At 45.7% G+C, this 15,263-nt stretch overlaps 1 protein-coding gene across 2 annotated transcripts in view; it reads left to right on the forward strand.

The window, feature by feature from the left end:
* The first annotated feature begins 761 nt into the window (after positions 1-761).
* RPAP1 (RNA polymerase II associated protein 1) overlaps positions 762-15,263 on the forward strand; it is a 53,892-nt gene continuing 39,390 nt past the window's right edge. For both annotated transcript variants that reach the window (XR_008444829.1, XM_054027280.1), the window contains exons 1-7: positions 762-811; positions 6,959-7,203; positions 8,341-8,489; positions 8,716-8,808; positions 10,220-10,406; positions 11,471-11,647; positions 15,024-15,221. Coding sequence is in view for 1 of the 2 variants with exons in the window: in XM_054027280.1 (XP_053883255.1) it covers positions 7,014-7,203; positions 8,341-8,489; positions 8,716-8,808; positions 10,220-10,406; positions 11,471-11,647; positions 15,024-15,221 (994 nt within the window). In the remaining variant the exon portion in view is untranslated. The remainder of the gene's footprint in view (positions 812-6,958; positions 7,204-8,340; positions 8,490-8,715; positions 8,809-10,219; positions 10,407-11,470; positions 11,648-15,023; positions 15,222-15,263) is intronic.

Here is a 15,263-nt window from a genome sequence, read left to right on the forward strand (position 1 = left end):
AGAGACTTGGCAGCTCTTCAGGGGCATACCCAGGAGATCAGCTTTAATTAATATTCCTTTTACCTGCTGCAAATCCGACACATTGCAATGGGGACTTCAGTCCCCTTTACTGCTCCTGCCTCGCTCCAAATGTTCACAGATTCATGCACAGGCTTAACTTTAGGCAGGGGGGCAGCCCGGCTGAACTCCCACGCGCAGGAAGTTAAGCACCTCCCCAGGGATTTGTAGGCTGGCTACGGCCACAGTTGGTATCTCCTTCCTTCCTCTGTGAGCGGGGCTCTGGCTCCCTGGGAGCGCGAGGTCCTCTCCGCACAGGGCGTTCTGCCAGCCAAGCGGGCTCTGGGCAGTGGCGGGGAATGGCCGTGTTGGGCTCGCGTGGGGCAGGGGAAGGAGCCAGGCACGCGCTGCCGGGCAGAGGCGCGAGGCAGGGCCCAGTTGGCACTGGGATACGCTGTCGGGGCGGGGGCGGGAGGGGCCTAGCCACGTGCAAGTCTCACTCGCGGGCCCAGGCTGCAGCTCCCCAGCGGGCGTTGACTGACAGTCCCACGTCAGGGAGGCGGACTCCCGGAGACATACGCTGCTTGCGTCACACATTCGGCCCGCACAGCCCCATCAGCCCACGTGAGCCGCCGCCCTGCCGCGGGCTATTCTTCTCCCACGGCTCCAATATGGCGGCGGTAGGCGGAGACAAGAGCTATGGAAACCACTCTAGCCGGGGGTGAAAGGGCGCGGCCGACGGGCGGAAGTGACGACATCTGCGGGGCGGAAGTGCTGCGGCTGGCGGGATGGCAGGGGCGGCTCACATGCGCAGGTTAGTGTCAGCCGGTGACTGGGGCAGAGGCTTGTCCAGGGCTGTTCCCCTCGGGGCGGCGGCGGGGAGCCGCGTTTGGCCAGGGGGCGAAGGACGGGGCTGACTGGGGACAGGCAGCAGGAGCAGATCTCCCGCTCCTCATGCGGCACGGATCCGCTCCCGCCCTGGGCCTGGGCCACTGGCGTGTGGGCAGCAGTAAAACCCCCTCGGGGGTGTATGTGTGTGTGTCCGTCCGTCCGTCCTGCGCCCGGGAAGCGTGTGTCAGACAAAGACAGAAAGTTTCGCTTCGTTCCTTGCTAGAAAATCTCCCTGTCTCATTCCGGAGCGGAGTACCCCAATGCTGCCCATTTCCTTACTTCCCTGCCGCCCCCCCTCCCTGCCAGCAGATCGCAGCCAGGGGCCAGTCCTCCCCGCCGCCCCCACCACCCGGAGACACACACACACGTGTCTAGCAACCACCCAGAAACACAGTGGGTCGCAGTAATGGTGTGGTAGGAGGGTGCTGGGTGAAAGCCGGCAAAAGTTTGAGATTTAGGGTTATCCATTCAGAGGTAAATTGGAGGTGACCCGCAAAGGGAAGGAAAAATTCTAACCCGCCCACCACCACCACCAGGGGACCCTTTAAGGGATATAAAAGTGCTATTGGAGATTATATAGGCACTCTCTGCTATTACTGAGGAATTGGAAACGCTTAGGGTATGTTCACACTGCAATTAAAAACCCACAGCTGGTCCCCTGCCAGCTGATTCAGACTGCGTCCAGGGGGTTCTGGCTAAGGAGCTGTTTAATTGTGGTGTAGAAGTTTGGGCTCAGGCTGGAGCCCAACCCGTAGGACCCTGCCAGGGCTGAGGGTCCCAGAGTTTGGGCTTGAGCCCAAACCACTGTTGAACAGCTCCTTACGCTGAGCCTGAGTCAGCTGGCATGGGCCAGCAGTGGGTGTCTAATTACAGTGTAGACATACCCTCAGCTACCGTCTTGGACACATGTTGACCTAAAAGGGACATGTAGTCACAGATGTGAGAAATAAACCTTACTAGGACATATCAGTTTTGCCCTGGCTTATGAATGTATGTTGGAATGTTAGGTATGTTTAGATTTACAACAAATAGTTGAAAAATGGGCACTTACCCTAAATTTTTGGTGCCACGGACAATGTTTTGAAAGCACAACAAAACATTAACCACCCTCTTCCTCCAACCAGCAGCAACCTCCAGCACATACAGTGGCAATAAATTTCACCATATGGTGAATATCACTATATAATCATAACTAACCTGTGTGTAAGTTATTTTGACAAATTATTTTTCAGACCAAGAGCCATTTACTTCTACAGGTTCTAACCTAAGCCTATTTTTATAATCTGTCTCAAAATCCTCACATAGAATTACTTGTACTGTATACCAAAACCCCATCAATGTTGCATACTCTGAAAAAACTGCTGAGTACTTTCGTTTATTCTACTGTAATGATCTATTAACAGCAGATATCTTCCTTTATTTTAATATTTGGCCCTCTGCAGTAACTCTTGAGGCTTCCGTTACCCCAAAGACCCAATGGATAGTGTAGGGGCACTAATTTTTCCTAAGGCATTCACTGTTACCTGGTCCAAATGCAGGTATTAAATATTCTGTGACCAATATAAACCTAGTTTTTTCTCCTGCAGGTGGCCCATTCAGCAGGCCCTCTTCCAGGGTTAGACTGGTTATAGCCCAGGATATTTGGCTACCTATACTGTTGATTACAGGCTACAGTTACCACCCCAATCCCCATAGCTGTTATGGGTGTCTTTTTTTTTTTTTTTTTTTGGTGTCAGTTGCCACAGTCTGTAGGATGAAAAAAGCCTTTCATGAGGGGCAATACGACATAGCATACATTGGTTTAGTAGACAGATAAATAGCTCAGTTAGTCTTTCATTGACATTGATTTAGAGCACTATGGCTGTGACCTTCCTTGATCTCTGCACTGCCATGAGGGAGGCCTGCCTGAGTGCAGTTCTCTGCCTCTCTCCCTTCACTACCCCACTTCAAGGCCAGCAGGAAAGGACTGGAGATGTTATGGAGAGAGTGTGCTCAGCCTCTGGCTGGAGGAAGCACTTTATGTTGCCCTATAGTGATCCCTTTGTCTGATTTAGGAGCTGTGATTGAGGGGCAGGTCCCTTCTGGTCCACTTTGGTGACTAAAATGGTAATCTCCATTGAAAGGAGTTAACAATGTCATATTGGGGATGGGGAAAATAAGAGACCTTGGGGTTCAGAGACTCCTCACAATCAGAGAGGAATTTTCCTACACTCCGGAATGGGTGCCCTTCCTCATTTATTAGCCACATCTAAGCCAAAGCTGCTGTCTTACCACTTACAGGCTGCTTATAGCTTTCCTTCTGTTCACGCTCCCCCAGTATAAGCACAGTTCATCTGGCACCTAATCAGAAATCACTATGGTAGTGGCTCACATCAAATCAGCAAATATTTTCAGGCAGATGTCTTAAACTGAGTCAGTACCCATCACCATAAGTGGGAGGTGAATTTAGGAGTTGCTGGAAGAAATTTTCTAAGTATGGGATGCTCCAGTAATGAAGTTGTATGCTACACAAAAACCTCCCAAATCAACAACTTTCAATTGTTTTGTATCCAGTGAGAGGAGGGACAGATGGACCCGCTCACTTAACAGACTTTAATGCTGATTCTGGGAAGCTTTGCAACTCTTAGAAACATACTCATTTACCATTATAATGGTAAATATTGCCTCATCATTCTCTGTCCTCGCGGCTTCTCTCCGTCTTCCCTCTGGATTCATATATTATGTAATATTAAATATGATGTTTTTCGTATTATTTAATGTACAAATACAAAATAAGCCTTGAAAAATTGTTGGCGCCCGCCACACTTTTCTGAAAACATGAATGTGCTACTGGCCACAAAAAGGTTGGGGACCACTGAGCTAGATAATAGTCCTGCCTTGAGTGCAGGGGACTGCTCTACATGACCTCCCGAGGTCCCTTCTAGTTCTATGATTCTATGAATCTCCTACACCTGTTCCCATCCCCCTCTCTCCATATCTAGTCTAAAACACTGGTCTCCAGGATGTTTATAGACCATTACTTTCTATCAACGGTGCTGGTAGGTGTTTTACCAAAAATAATTGTAATAAAAAAATGTGTATATGGACACTCTTAAGTGTGGCAGATAACTATGTATTAAGTATCAGAGGGGTAGCCGTGTTAGTCTGGATCTGTAAAAAGCAACAGAGAGTCCTGTGGCACCTTTAAGACTAACAGATGTCTTGGATGAAAGCTTATGCTCCAATACATCTGTTAGTCTTAAAGGTGCCACAGGACTCTGTTACTATGTATTAAGGTTCTTCTTGTAGTGCAGATGGAGGCCTGAGTTGCAAGGCAATTGGGACCAGTCTTTAAGACCCTGCTGCACTGGGTTCAGAGCTCCACTAGTAGCAATACGGTTATTGCTGGCAGTGTTCTAGCATACTTTTTCTGCCAGCTGTGAGAAGGGCTTTCTGACAGCTGTGCAAACCAAACTGTACTGCAGTCATCCCGTAGGTAGTCCGGTGAATGGTCTAGATAGAATAAAAGTATTGGGGGAAAAAATGATCCCGTGCACGCTACTCCTGCCCACCTGCTAGCATCAAATGTATTTAAACCATTTCGGGCTCATCCACACTTACAAATACACCAAACTGGGGAAGCTGGTTACAACATGTCTGCCTCTTGACCCAGTTACAACATGGATGGAATCGGGAATGTGGGTGTTCAAGGCGTGAGTCTGATTCCAGAACAAGGTTACATTCTCATCCACACTATAACTCTGATGTTCTATTGTTACTCAGCACTCCAAGGAGCGGTAGTTACACCCATGCTGAGGGGAGTGGCTTTGACTTGTTCCAGAAACCCCTCTCTCTTTCTCAGTGTCTTCTGTGGCTGGCTTTCATCCCACAGTGTCTGATGATTTTCTCTGGACTGTTCTAAAGTGACTTTGTGACCCCATTATTTTCAGATGGTGAGAGTAAAGCACAGAATAGCCAGGTAGACATGTGTAAATCTGAGTGTTGAAGGCAGGGCAAGGATGGAAGAATTGGTGAGCGATTTATTTGAGGGGCATCTGCAACACATTTTGATTCTAGCCAATTTGTTTCTGATATTCCAGCACCATCATAATTTGGGCTGTGATGGTCTTTGAAGTCCTGGGTTTCTGATGTCATGTGGTGCTGCTTATGCATATCATAGGGAGAACCAATCAATCAAAATGAGATTATTGCAGCCCTTGCTGCGGCAGAGAGCTCCATAAATAAACTACAAGCATGTGTGCTTGTGTCGTGAAGTGAAGAAGGAAGAAGTGTCTAAATAAGTCACAGGTGTTGCAGTGCCATTGGAAGGAAGCCAGATTGTAAGGCAGCATTCTGCCTTCTCCCTTTAAAGGCAATCCAGCACCAATACATGCTGAATTGTGATATAAAATCATGCTCTCTTGTGTTTACAAAGAACATAGCACAATGCTACCTCCCTATTACCTAATATAGAGCAGCCTCATTCCAGGGCCCCCAAAAACCTGCCAGCAGCCACTCGAGGGACCTTTGTTGGCAGTCTCAGAGGAGAAGCCCTCTTGCTCCTAGAGATGGTTCTGTTGGCAGGGTAGCGTAGGGAAGTTCACCCTGTTGTTGCCTATGTTGTACCTGGTCTTGGCAAAAATAAAGGACACCCTTTATGATTGTTGAGTTGGCAATTGTCACAAGCATTAGGCCAGGGGTTCTCGGACTTATGTACTGGTGACCCCTTTCACACAGCAAGCCTCTGAGTGTGACCCCCCGTATACATTAAAAACACTTTTAAATATATTTAACACCATTATAAATGCTGGAGGCAAAGCGGGGTTTAGGGTGGAGGCTGACCGCTCACGACCCCCCATGTAATAACCTCATGACCCCTTGAGGGATCCCAACCCCCAGTTTGAGAACCCCTGCATTAGGCCATTGTGTTCAAACTTGGGTGTCTAAAATTTGGCACCAAAATCCTCCTTTAGGCATCAGACAAAGGGGTCTGACAGTTAGAGGTGCTGAGCACTCACAAGTACCATTGAAGCTAATGGGATCTGAGGGTCCTCAGCACCTCTGAAAATCTGCTTTATTAGGTGCCTAAAGATAGCCACTTGAATCTAAACATTTTTGCCTAACTTCTTGTCTTTTTTTCAAAATAGAGAGTTTTTGCCCCCTCCCCCAACATAATGGCTGCATTTATATGGGTCTTTGGATAAAGAACAGTGAGAGAATGGGATGGATCCATCCCTAGTCTAATGCCATTGAAGTCAGTGGTGTTATACCGGGGTGCACTATGTCCCCTATTCCAGCTATTTCCTTCTAATAGATTCAATACAGGTGATCCACATATTCCTAATATAGATTATTTAGATTGTAAATATAGAGTTATTTTCTATAGCATCCTTCTCCCCAAACATTAAATCCCAGGCAGAAGGCCAGTGAACAGAGGGAGGGCAAAATTAAGAGGGATAATCAAGGGAGAAATCACTTTTCAGGTAAGATTTGAGTGAGATGGAGAGTGAAAGAGGCAGGAAGATATAGGAAAGTTGTTTCACTTTGCAGGAGCTGCAGAGGAGATGGCTCTTGCACAAAAGGTGGACAGAGAATGGTAAAATTCTGAGAGGAGGCCAGTGCTAGATGGGTGGAGAGAGGTGATTGATTCCAAAGAGGGAATTTTATGTTTGCACCTTCTGAGTGATCTTGCACTAATTTTTATGCTGAAAGTAGGATAAATCCAACTACACCACCTGGGGTTAAACACTAACAGCCTCACACAATTAAAGGCTGCATGCAAAGTTTGTTTTTAAATATCATGGAAAAGAGCAATGCCTGTTGGCTGGCTGTGTTTGTTGGACTGATGGTGTTTTGCTCCCAAATATCTGACAGAGCAGGTGTCTGCTTGTCTGGTGGCGCATTGACTGGTAGTGAAGACAAGGTCACAGTTCATTTGCGCCATTAATGGGAAGAATGGTGGTCGGGGTGATTCAAGAGGGTGGGGTACTGCAGTCAAGAGTGTGGGAGAGCTGTGTGTGTCAGAAGGAAACGTGTGGGGGGTTTCTCCCCAGAATCCAAGTCTCTAATTTGTTTCCTTTGTGTGCATCAGGTACCCTAGGAGTGACACACAGCTCTAGGGCAGGCAGCACGAGTGAGGAAGCAGGATGTTGTCAAGGCCAAAGCCTGGAGAGTCTGAGGCAGATCTGCTGCGATTTCAGAATGAGTTCCTGGCAGCAAGGGCTTCCCCGGCAGTGAAAGTCGTGAAGAAAGCAGACAAGAGGCGAGGAGCTGCTGGCAGTGGAGATGAGGAGAGACCCCCACTGCAGGACAGCAGGGATGTGGTGATACTAGACGGTAACTTTCTTTGGGGTGTCTTTACTTTATGTTAATACGGACATCTTCCCCCTTTATCTTTGGGTAATCACTTGTATGCTTTATGCCTTCTACCTCCTTGCCCTCAACATCCATCTGCTTTTCCCCTGCATTTGTATCCTGCTTGTGGTATTCTTCATCCTTACTCCCCTATATCTAGGGTAAAGTGCTCCTCTTATGATCTGTGCTTTGCTTCTGCGTGTCCTCCAACAGCATCCATCAGAGTTATCCCTGCAATACACGTCTGCCTCAAGTGCAATCCTGGCATCATACATCCATTCTCCCTGCAATATTCCATTTGCTTGGACTTATATTTGTAGTAGCTACCTCAGCTGTCTCATGTGCATAGCACCAGCTGTTTTACCCTGCATTTAGACTCTCTCCTGAGCGCCTCTGTTAAATTCTCCACACAGTCCTGCCGGCATCCAGCTGTTTTAGTGTGCTATATATTCCTTCCTCTAACATCCATTAGCCTGCCACTGCACTGATAACTATAACCAGTTCTATAGTACCTTTGATCATCCAAGTTCCAGGTGCTTTTATAACATCAATGATTTAAACCTCTCAGCCATTGGTGAGGTAGGGAAATATTGTTCCCACTTTTACAGATGGAGAGACTAAGGCATTGACTTGTTCAAGGTCCCACAGAGAGTCACTGGCAGAGTTGGGACTAGAAGCTTGGTCTCTGGAATCCTCAGCCTGTGCTCTAACTGCAGAACAGTGCTTCCTCTCTGTTTCTGTATGTTGTCTTAGCATTTCTGTGTATTGCCCTTGTACCTATAGCTTTCCCTTGTGACCTGCAATTTTGAACTCAGTGCTCTTCCCTGTGCACACAACTCTTTAAAGCCTTTCCCCAGGAGTGATGCCTGTAAATAAATCAGCAATAAAATCTGTGACTACATAAGTTCAAACCCTCTGCTTCCCAGAGAAGTTGAGAATTCTCAACTTGCTGCTTCATCATGTTCAATTCTTGCCAAGGTAATAGGCACCTTAAAATACCAGAGCAAGATTTCCTAGTACATATCTAGTCCCTAGAAGATATGAGTAACTCCTGTGCATCATAAATAGCCTCATGGAATGTGCATTGAGGTTCTTTTGTTGTTGTTTTTGCCTCTTCAGACTTTCCTGATGTGCTCCCAGCCCTAACTCCAGCACCTCCAAAGAAGTCCAAGTTCAAAAATGCCTGTGTCCGCTTTGATGATGAGGATCCAGAGGAGAGATTGGAGTGTCATGATCGACACATCACGGCAGTCTTCAGCAAAATCATTGTGCGTTATGTGCTTGTGTGTTGTAATGGTGTGTCAGGTTGCTGTGAATAGAGCACTAAGGAGGGAGTGTTATCAGATGGGAGGAAGCCCTTGCTGTCCTAGAGTGTGGTGAATCCAGTAGCGGTGGCACTGCAGTATCCTGGAGCACCTTGAGAAGAGCGAACAATTTGTGTGTGCACATGCAAGAAGTAGTTTGTTTAGTTCCTTCTGTTTTTCTTGTCTGCAGGAACGAGACACAAGCATGGCAGCTGTGACCATGCCAGTGCCCACTGGAGACCCGTTTCCCAGAGCGTTTCACCGGTCTGAAATAAAAAATGAGGTCAGAAATGCAGCTTCACCCGAGTCGTCCCTCACTTTCTTCTTTAACTACCAGAATTTCCCACTGTAGGGCAGAATGCCTGCCCACAGTATTGGTGCTTCTCTGGGCTATAAGCAGGCAGCTCAGCATGCTGGAGATCAGGAGCTAACTCCCATATCTACTGAAGTTGCTCCTCATCACAAGAAAGAGCTGTCCTGCCAAATCAGAGTCAGGGGTTGCCTTGTATCCTACAACTACATGAGATTGAATTCCCCTAATCTAGAAAGAGAGAGGTCCCTTCAGAGCTGTTTGCTGAGGAAGAGTGGGAGAATCCAGGTCTCACCATGTACATGGCCTGTTTTGTTTGTTTTGTTTTTTAACCAGTGAAAACACCATATTCTATTAATAAAGAATAAAAGACTTTAATGATTCGATTTATATCAATTCGCCAAGGGGTGGTACTTCTTCACAAACCCTCTTGTGAGTTCATTTGCATTCGTATCTGTTGCAGCTTTGTGGGTTTTGATTTAGTTTGGCCTGAAATCTGCTAGAGAAGCTAGAATCAGAAGCAGCAGCTTCTGTCAACCTAGTTTTGCAGTAACAGGAGGTGCAGGCTAAGAAAACACAACTGAGCGAGAGCGGGATCCAGTTTCTGGGGCGCTGACACATGATGGATGTGCTGGTGCATCTGAAGAGATGGCTTTTTAGAGGGAAGACTATTAAAAAGGAGTAGCTTCTATTAAACCACCACGTTTGTTACTATAAATATGTAAGCATATGGAAGCAACTTCAGAGTTTTATTTTAATAGGCTCTCATTTTTTAGGCACTCTTCTCCCGTCACTGGGCAAGAAAAGTGCAGGAGTCCTGTTTCCTTAGGGTGCATGGATTACCTTCCTTAGCACAAGCAGCGCATTAATTTAGCCAGGATTATTTTAGCATCACTCGCCCACTTATTACTGTGTAAATCTTCTCACCCGACTGCAGTCCAATAATCTTGTAAGAAGCCTGTTCCAAGCATGTGGTGAGTACAGTACAACCCCCACTTATCCTCAGAAATGCAAAGCATTCAGATAAGCAGGGTTTCAGATTAACTGGACGTCGTGAGCTGTTGTGCTCATTGATATTGAGGTGTATCTGCTTTCTGATTTGCCAGAGTTCACCTATAATTAAACCCAGTTGCCTCTAATCAGCAAACAATGAGGGCAATTATTTTTCTCCTTCTGTTCTACCTTCAAACAATACAGTAGAAAACAGTCATGCATGTGCAGGAGAGAGGGCAGACACTAGTATTTATTTCCCTCATAAATGTCCTGTTCTAAACCCCCTGTTTTGGAAACACTTTTGTAGAGTGTATACACGGTTGTCTGTGATATGAGGGTGGGGGCATCTGGAGACGAGGTAGTGTTGATCTGGGAATTTATCTTCCTACAGGTGAAGGTGGAATCTGGAAGAAAAAGTATCTTTGCACAGAAGATAGCTGCTAAGAGAGCAGCTGAAGAGGCTGTGACAGCTCCACCTGCTGTTGAGACTAGGCATACACACAGAATATCAGCAGTTCCAGGTGCCATCTGTTCCCCTGGATCAGCAGAGGAGGAGCCACTCCACAGCACTAAGGATGGTGAGTCATGAAGCCTCTGTCTGTCTCAACTGTCATACTGAAATGGCCGCCACTAATGTAGATTGGGTTGTTCTTCTGTGTGTCTAATGTTAAATGGCTGGTGACTCTCAGATGGTCAGCTGTATTGATGGGAAGCCTAGGGTTTCTTCTGATAGGCCATTCTCCCCATACTTGGCTCCTCTCCAGCTGCCTGGTCCCCTCTCCCCCCCCCCTCCCAAATGCTCAATACACAAGGCTTTCAGCTGCTGTGGAGACAGTACAAAACATGATTGGTACTGTTACAGAGATGTTACTTAGAACTGTTTGAAGAGCAGTCCAATGCCTGCAGGATTTCCAGTTTACAGTATTAGGGATGCTCTGGTATTGTATGGAGCAGATGGAATGTGCTGTCCTTCCAGACAAAAAGAATTGAATCCGGGAGACCATGTCCTTGTGGGGTGGACCATGGACCAGTTGAAGGATCTAAGTCTCTATCTGATAAAATGAGAATTTTATACCACTGTTAGGCTCATTCCATTTAACCCTTTCTTTAAGAAGGGAGTTAGATTGGCAGATAAAGAGAGAGCTGGGGTTTGCTCAGGGCATGATCTTTCTGCATACTTAGAGCTCTAACAGTCAAGGAGAAGAAAATCAGTAGATTAGCAGTCCCCAACCTTTCAAGGCAAATTTCTGTTTAGCAGACTTTCACCTGTTTGTTTATGTGCGCTCTAACCTGCAGTGTGGTTTGGGTAGTGCTCCATCTTTTACAATCATGAGAGCAGTGTGAGTGTTGGAGATTGCAAACATGGATAGGCTGGTGGTGTACCAGGGCTTAGCAGAGAGCTAACATTAAACCTGGAGCAGGAACCTAAAGGGCAGGTAACAGTGGCTGGAAAAACTGGAATCGGTTATATTCACTGTTACCTTGGCTAGTAATCCATTGTTAAATACTGTTTTTATCTGAAACAACTGGAAAGTAGTTGATTTCTGTGCAGTGACATGTTTTTGATCTTTTCAGATTTGGATGAATTAATAATGCTATAGACATTTGACTCACTAATAACTTCTGTTGCTGGATTTTCTAGGCAAACCTGATGATGATGTGAGCACTCAGCGACCTCGTATCATAACTGGAGAGGGTCTTGGAAGCTTGGAGAGTGAGCGGGAAGCTCTGGCTATCCACGAGGAGAACCTACAGAAGTTGCACTCCATGACCCAGGAGGAGATCCTACAGGAACAGAGGAGGCTGCTGGTTCAGCTGGGTATGAACACCAGTATTCTGCACATGAGCACCTTGCTGCCTATTCCAGGGTGAAGGAGATATAGGGTGTTCTGGATAGGCCACAAAGGGATGGAGTAAAGCAGTTGCAGCCAGAATCTTGGGGGCACCCTTTATTCAGAGAGCTAAACTGTCCAAACCTCTGAGATGAAATTAGTCTTTATTTCTATCGCTTTTAACAAGAGGGTATAAAAGGAAATCTTGTTTTCTACACTGTGGAACTCGCCCCCACAGAGTATTAGTGAGGCAGAAGACTTAATACATTTCAAAAAAACATTTCACTTCTTTTTTTTGGGGGGGTGGGGGGGAATAAAAATACCTGTATTATCTATGTTTACGCCAAGCAGGGTAAAATTACCAGGACTTTCAGTCCTCTGGCTTCAGGGAATGAAACCGGTCAGATCTGTGGGTTGAATTTTATGCCCCCAAAATAGTGAATTGTCCATGAAGAATGGCTCACATGGAGGCAAATCCTAAGCCCAGGCTCCAGCCTCAGTATGTGGCCTGATGCTGGTCAGACACAAAGGAGTGGAGGAAAAGAATCCTCCCCTCCAGTCTCAGGCTGCATAGGGACACTGCGAGGATTGTTGCAGCCCAGTAGCTAGGTTAGATGTCCTTGATGTGGAGGAGATCATAAAGCTTCATGCCCAGCTGCACTGTACCCTGTGTAGCCCCTTCAGATTGTAGAGATCTTTGCAGCTCTATATTGATTCTGTCACCGGAGAGACTATGCTGAGGCAGAGCATGATTTTGACCACTGTGTCTTCGTTATCAGTGTCTTTGGAATAATATTTATACATATAACTCTAGAATGATTAAGAAAACCTCTTTTTCCTCTTTCTGTGCAGTGAAGTACAGGAAAGCACAACTCTACTTGCATTAATAGAAATAATGGGTGTTTTAAGTTGGTCGGACCCGACACACAGTGTTTGATCTAGTGGGATCCCTCACTGAGGGAGGTTTAGATTGAAGTGTGTGTGTGTGTGTGTGTGTGTGTGTGTGAGAGAGAGAGAGAGAGAGAGAGAGAGACAGACAGGGGCAAAGGGTAGCTTGTTGTGTCCCGATTTCTTCTGTTCCTTTCTATAAACTGATTTAAAAACATGGAGTACATTTACCAGAGTGAAATTTCCACAAGCCAATGTTAATCTAACAGTATAACTCCCTGCAGGGTTACAGAGAATTTCCTAATACCTTGTGCCTCCTCTCCCTGAGTAGTAATCAGTGTGATTGTTGTTGTTCTCTAATAACATTTCACTTCTGTTACCATCTATTGGAGGATCTCTCTGCACTTGATAAACACTTAATGAACTGAATCTCGCCATGTCCCCACGAGGGATGTAATTATTACTGTCCCCACTTGGCAGATGTGGAATCTCTCACATAGAGAAGTTATGTGCCTGGCACAAGATTATATGATGTCTGTGGCAGAGCTAGGGGTAAAACTCGGATCACCTGACTCTGACCTGTATTTTAGTCTCAAGAATATTCTCTCCCCTCCAAACACCTTCCGCTTCCAAGCACCCTTTCCACCCCAAATCATGAAGAGAGCTGCCAGTGTTTATATGTGGTATATCTTGACACTAGTAAGGTTTTTGATACTGTCTTGCATGACCTTCTTATAAACAAACTAGGGAAATACAACCTAGATGGAGTTACTATAAGGTGGTTGAATAACTGTTTGGAAACCCATTCCCAGAGAGTAGTTATCAATAGTTCACAATCAGGCTGTAAGGGCATATCAAGAGGGGTCCCACAGGGATCAGTCCTGAGTCCGGTTCTGTTCAATGTCTTCATCAGTGATTTAGATAATGGCTTGGAGAGTACACTTATAAAGTTTGCGGATGATATAGGGTGATCAGACAGCAAATGTGAAAAAGACCCCAAAATCGGGACTGTCCCTATAAAATCGGGACATCTGGTCACCCTAGGATGATACCAAGCTGGGAGGGGTTGCAAGTGCTTTGGATTCGAAATGATCTGGAGAAATGGTCTGAAGTAAATAGGATGAAATGCAATAAGGACAAATGGAAAGTGTTCCTTCCTAAGTGGAGTAATCAGTTGCACACATACAAAATGGAAAATGACTGCCTAGGAAGGAGTACTGCAGAAAGGGATTTGGGGGTCATAGTGGATCACAAGGTAAATATGTGTCAACAGTGTAACACTGTTGCCAAAAAATAAAATAAAAAGGGCAAACATTATTCTGGGATGTATTAGCAGGGGTGTTGTAAGCAAGACACGAGAAGTAATTCCGCTCTACTCTGCACCGATTAGGCCTCAACTGGAGTGTTGTGTCCTGTTCTGGGCACCACATTTCAGGAAAGATGTGAACAAATTGGCGAAAGTCCAGAGAAGGGCAGCAAAAACGATTAAAGACCTAGAAAACATAATCTGTTAGGGAAGATTGAAAAAATTGGGTTTGTTTAGTCTGGAGAAGAGAAGACTGAGAGGGGACATAACGGTTTTCAAGTACATAAAAGGTTGTTACAAGGAGGAGGGAGAAAAAGTCTTCTCCTTAATCTTTGAGGGTAGGACAAGAAGCAATGGACTTAAATTGTGGTAGGGCGGTTTAGGATGGACATTAGGACAAAATTCTCAACTGGAGAATAAAGCACTAGAATAAATTGCCTAGGGAGGTTGTGGAATCTCCATTCATTGGAGAATTTTAAGAGCAAGTTAGACAAACACCTGTCAGGGCTGGTCTAGACAATACTTAGTCTTGCCATGAGTACAGGGGACTGGACTAAATGACCTCTCGAGGTCCCTTTCGTTCCTATGATTCTCTGGATGTGAAGTCCATGGCTGATATTAGGGATGGTGATCCAATTCAGATAGAGAACTCTTCTCAACTTGTACCCAGAACTTGAACTGAAACTTTGTTGTGGTTCAATAAAATGTGAATCATTCTTCTTACTATGTTCTGTGCTTCCTATTCATGTGGAACTCAGGTTGATGTCAATGAGAAATCCATATATAGGGAGCGCAGAATGTCAGAACTGAGATTACCAGGTGGATCTGAGAGCAGAGTTTTCTCTGTAATTAACAGTGTGACTTGTATGTGCCTTTTTTGTAATACAGGGGGCAAATTACTTTGTTTATATTTGCGAACTGGGAGAATTAATAGAATTTTGGGTCTCTTCCCTGCCTTGAAAGACATTTATCAGATCGGTTCTTCCTGTCATTTTAACAACCAGTTGTCCCCATCAAGAGATCCTGAAGCAGTAAGTGTCTTCGAGAGGATCACCAAGAGCATTTGGGACTGGAGTAAAAAAGACTAAAACATTAAATAGTAGGAGTTGGACCAAGAAGCATTTTGATGACTCAATTTTGCTATTCTATTTGTCTGTGATTACTTTCAGATCCCAGCTTAGTTGCTTTCTTAAAGTCACAACGTGGTGTTGAGGAAGGCCAGGAGAGACGAGAGAAGCCTGGACATCCAGAACCTGGGACTGAATCCCAGCATGGTGCAAAGGAGACTGTGAAGGATTTCTCTGTAGGGGGGTCAGGCATGGAGGAGTCTGTGTGGCCTGAAAAAGATACAAGAATGGAAATTACAGGTAACAAAACTTGTACTTGGTGGCATGCTAGACCTCATTCTG

The sequence above is a fragment of the Malaclemys terrapin genome, chromosome 4 (genome assembly GCF_027887155.1).
Source record: "Malaclemys terrapin pileata isolate rMalTer1 chromosome 4, rMalTer1.hap1, whole genome shotgun sequence".
NCBI lineage: Eukaryota > Metazoa > Chordata > Testudines > Emydidae > Malaclemys > Malaclemys terrapin.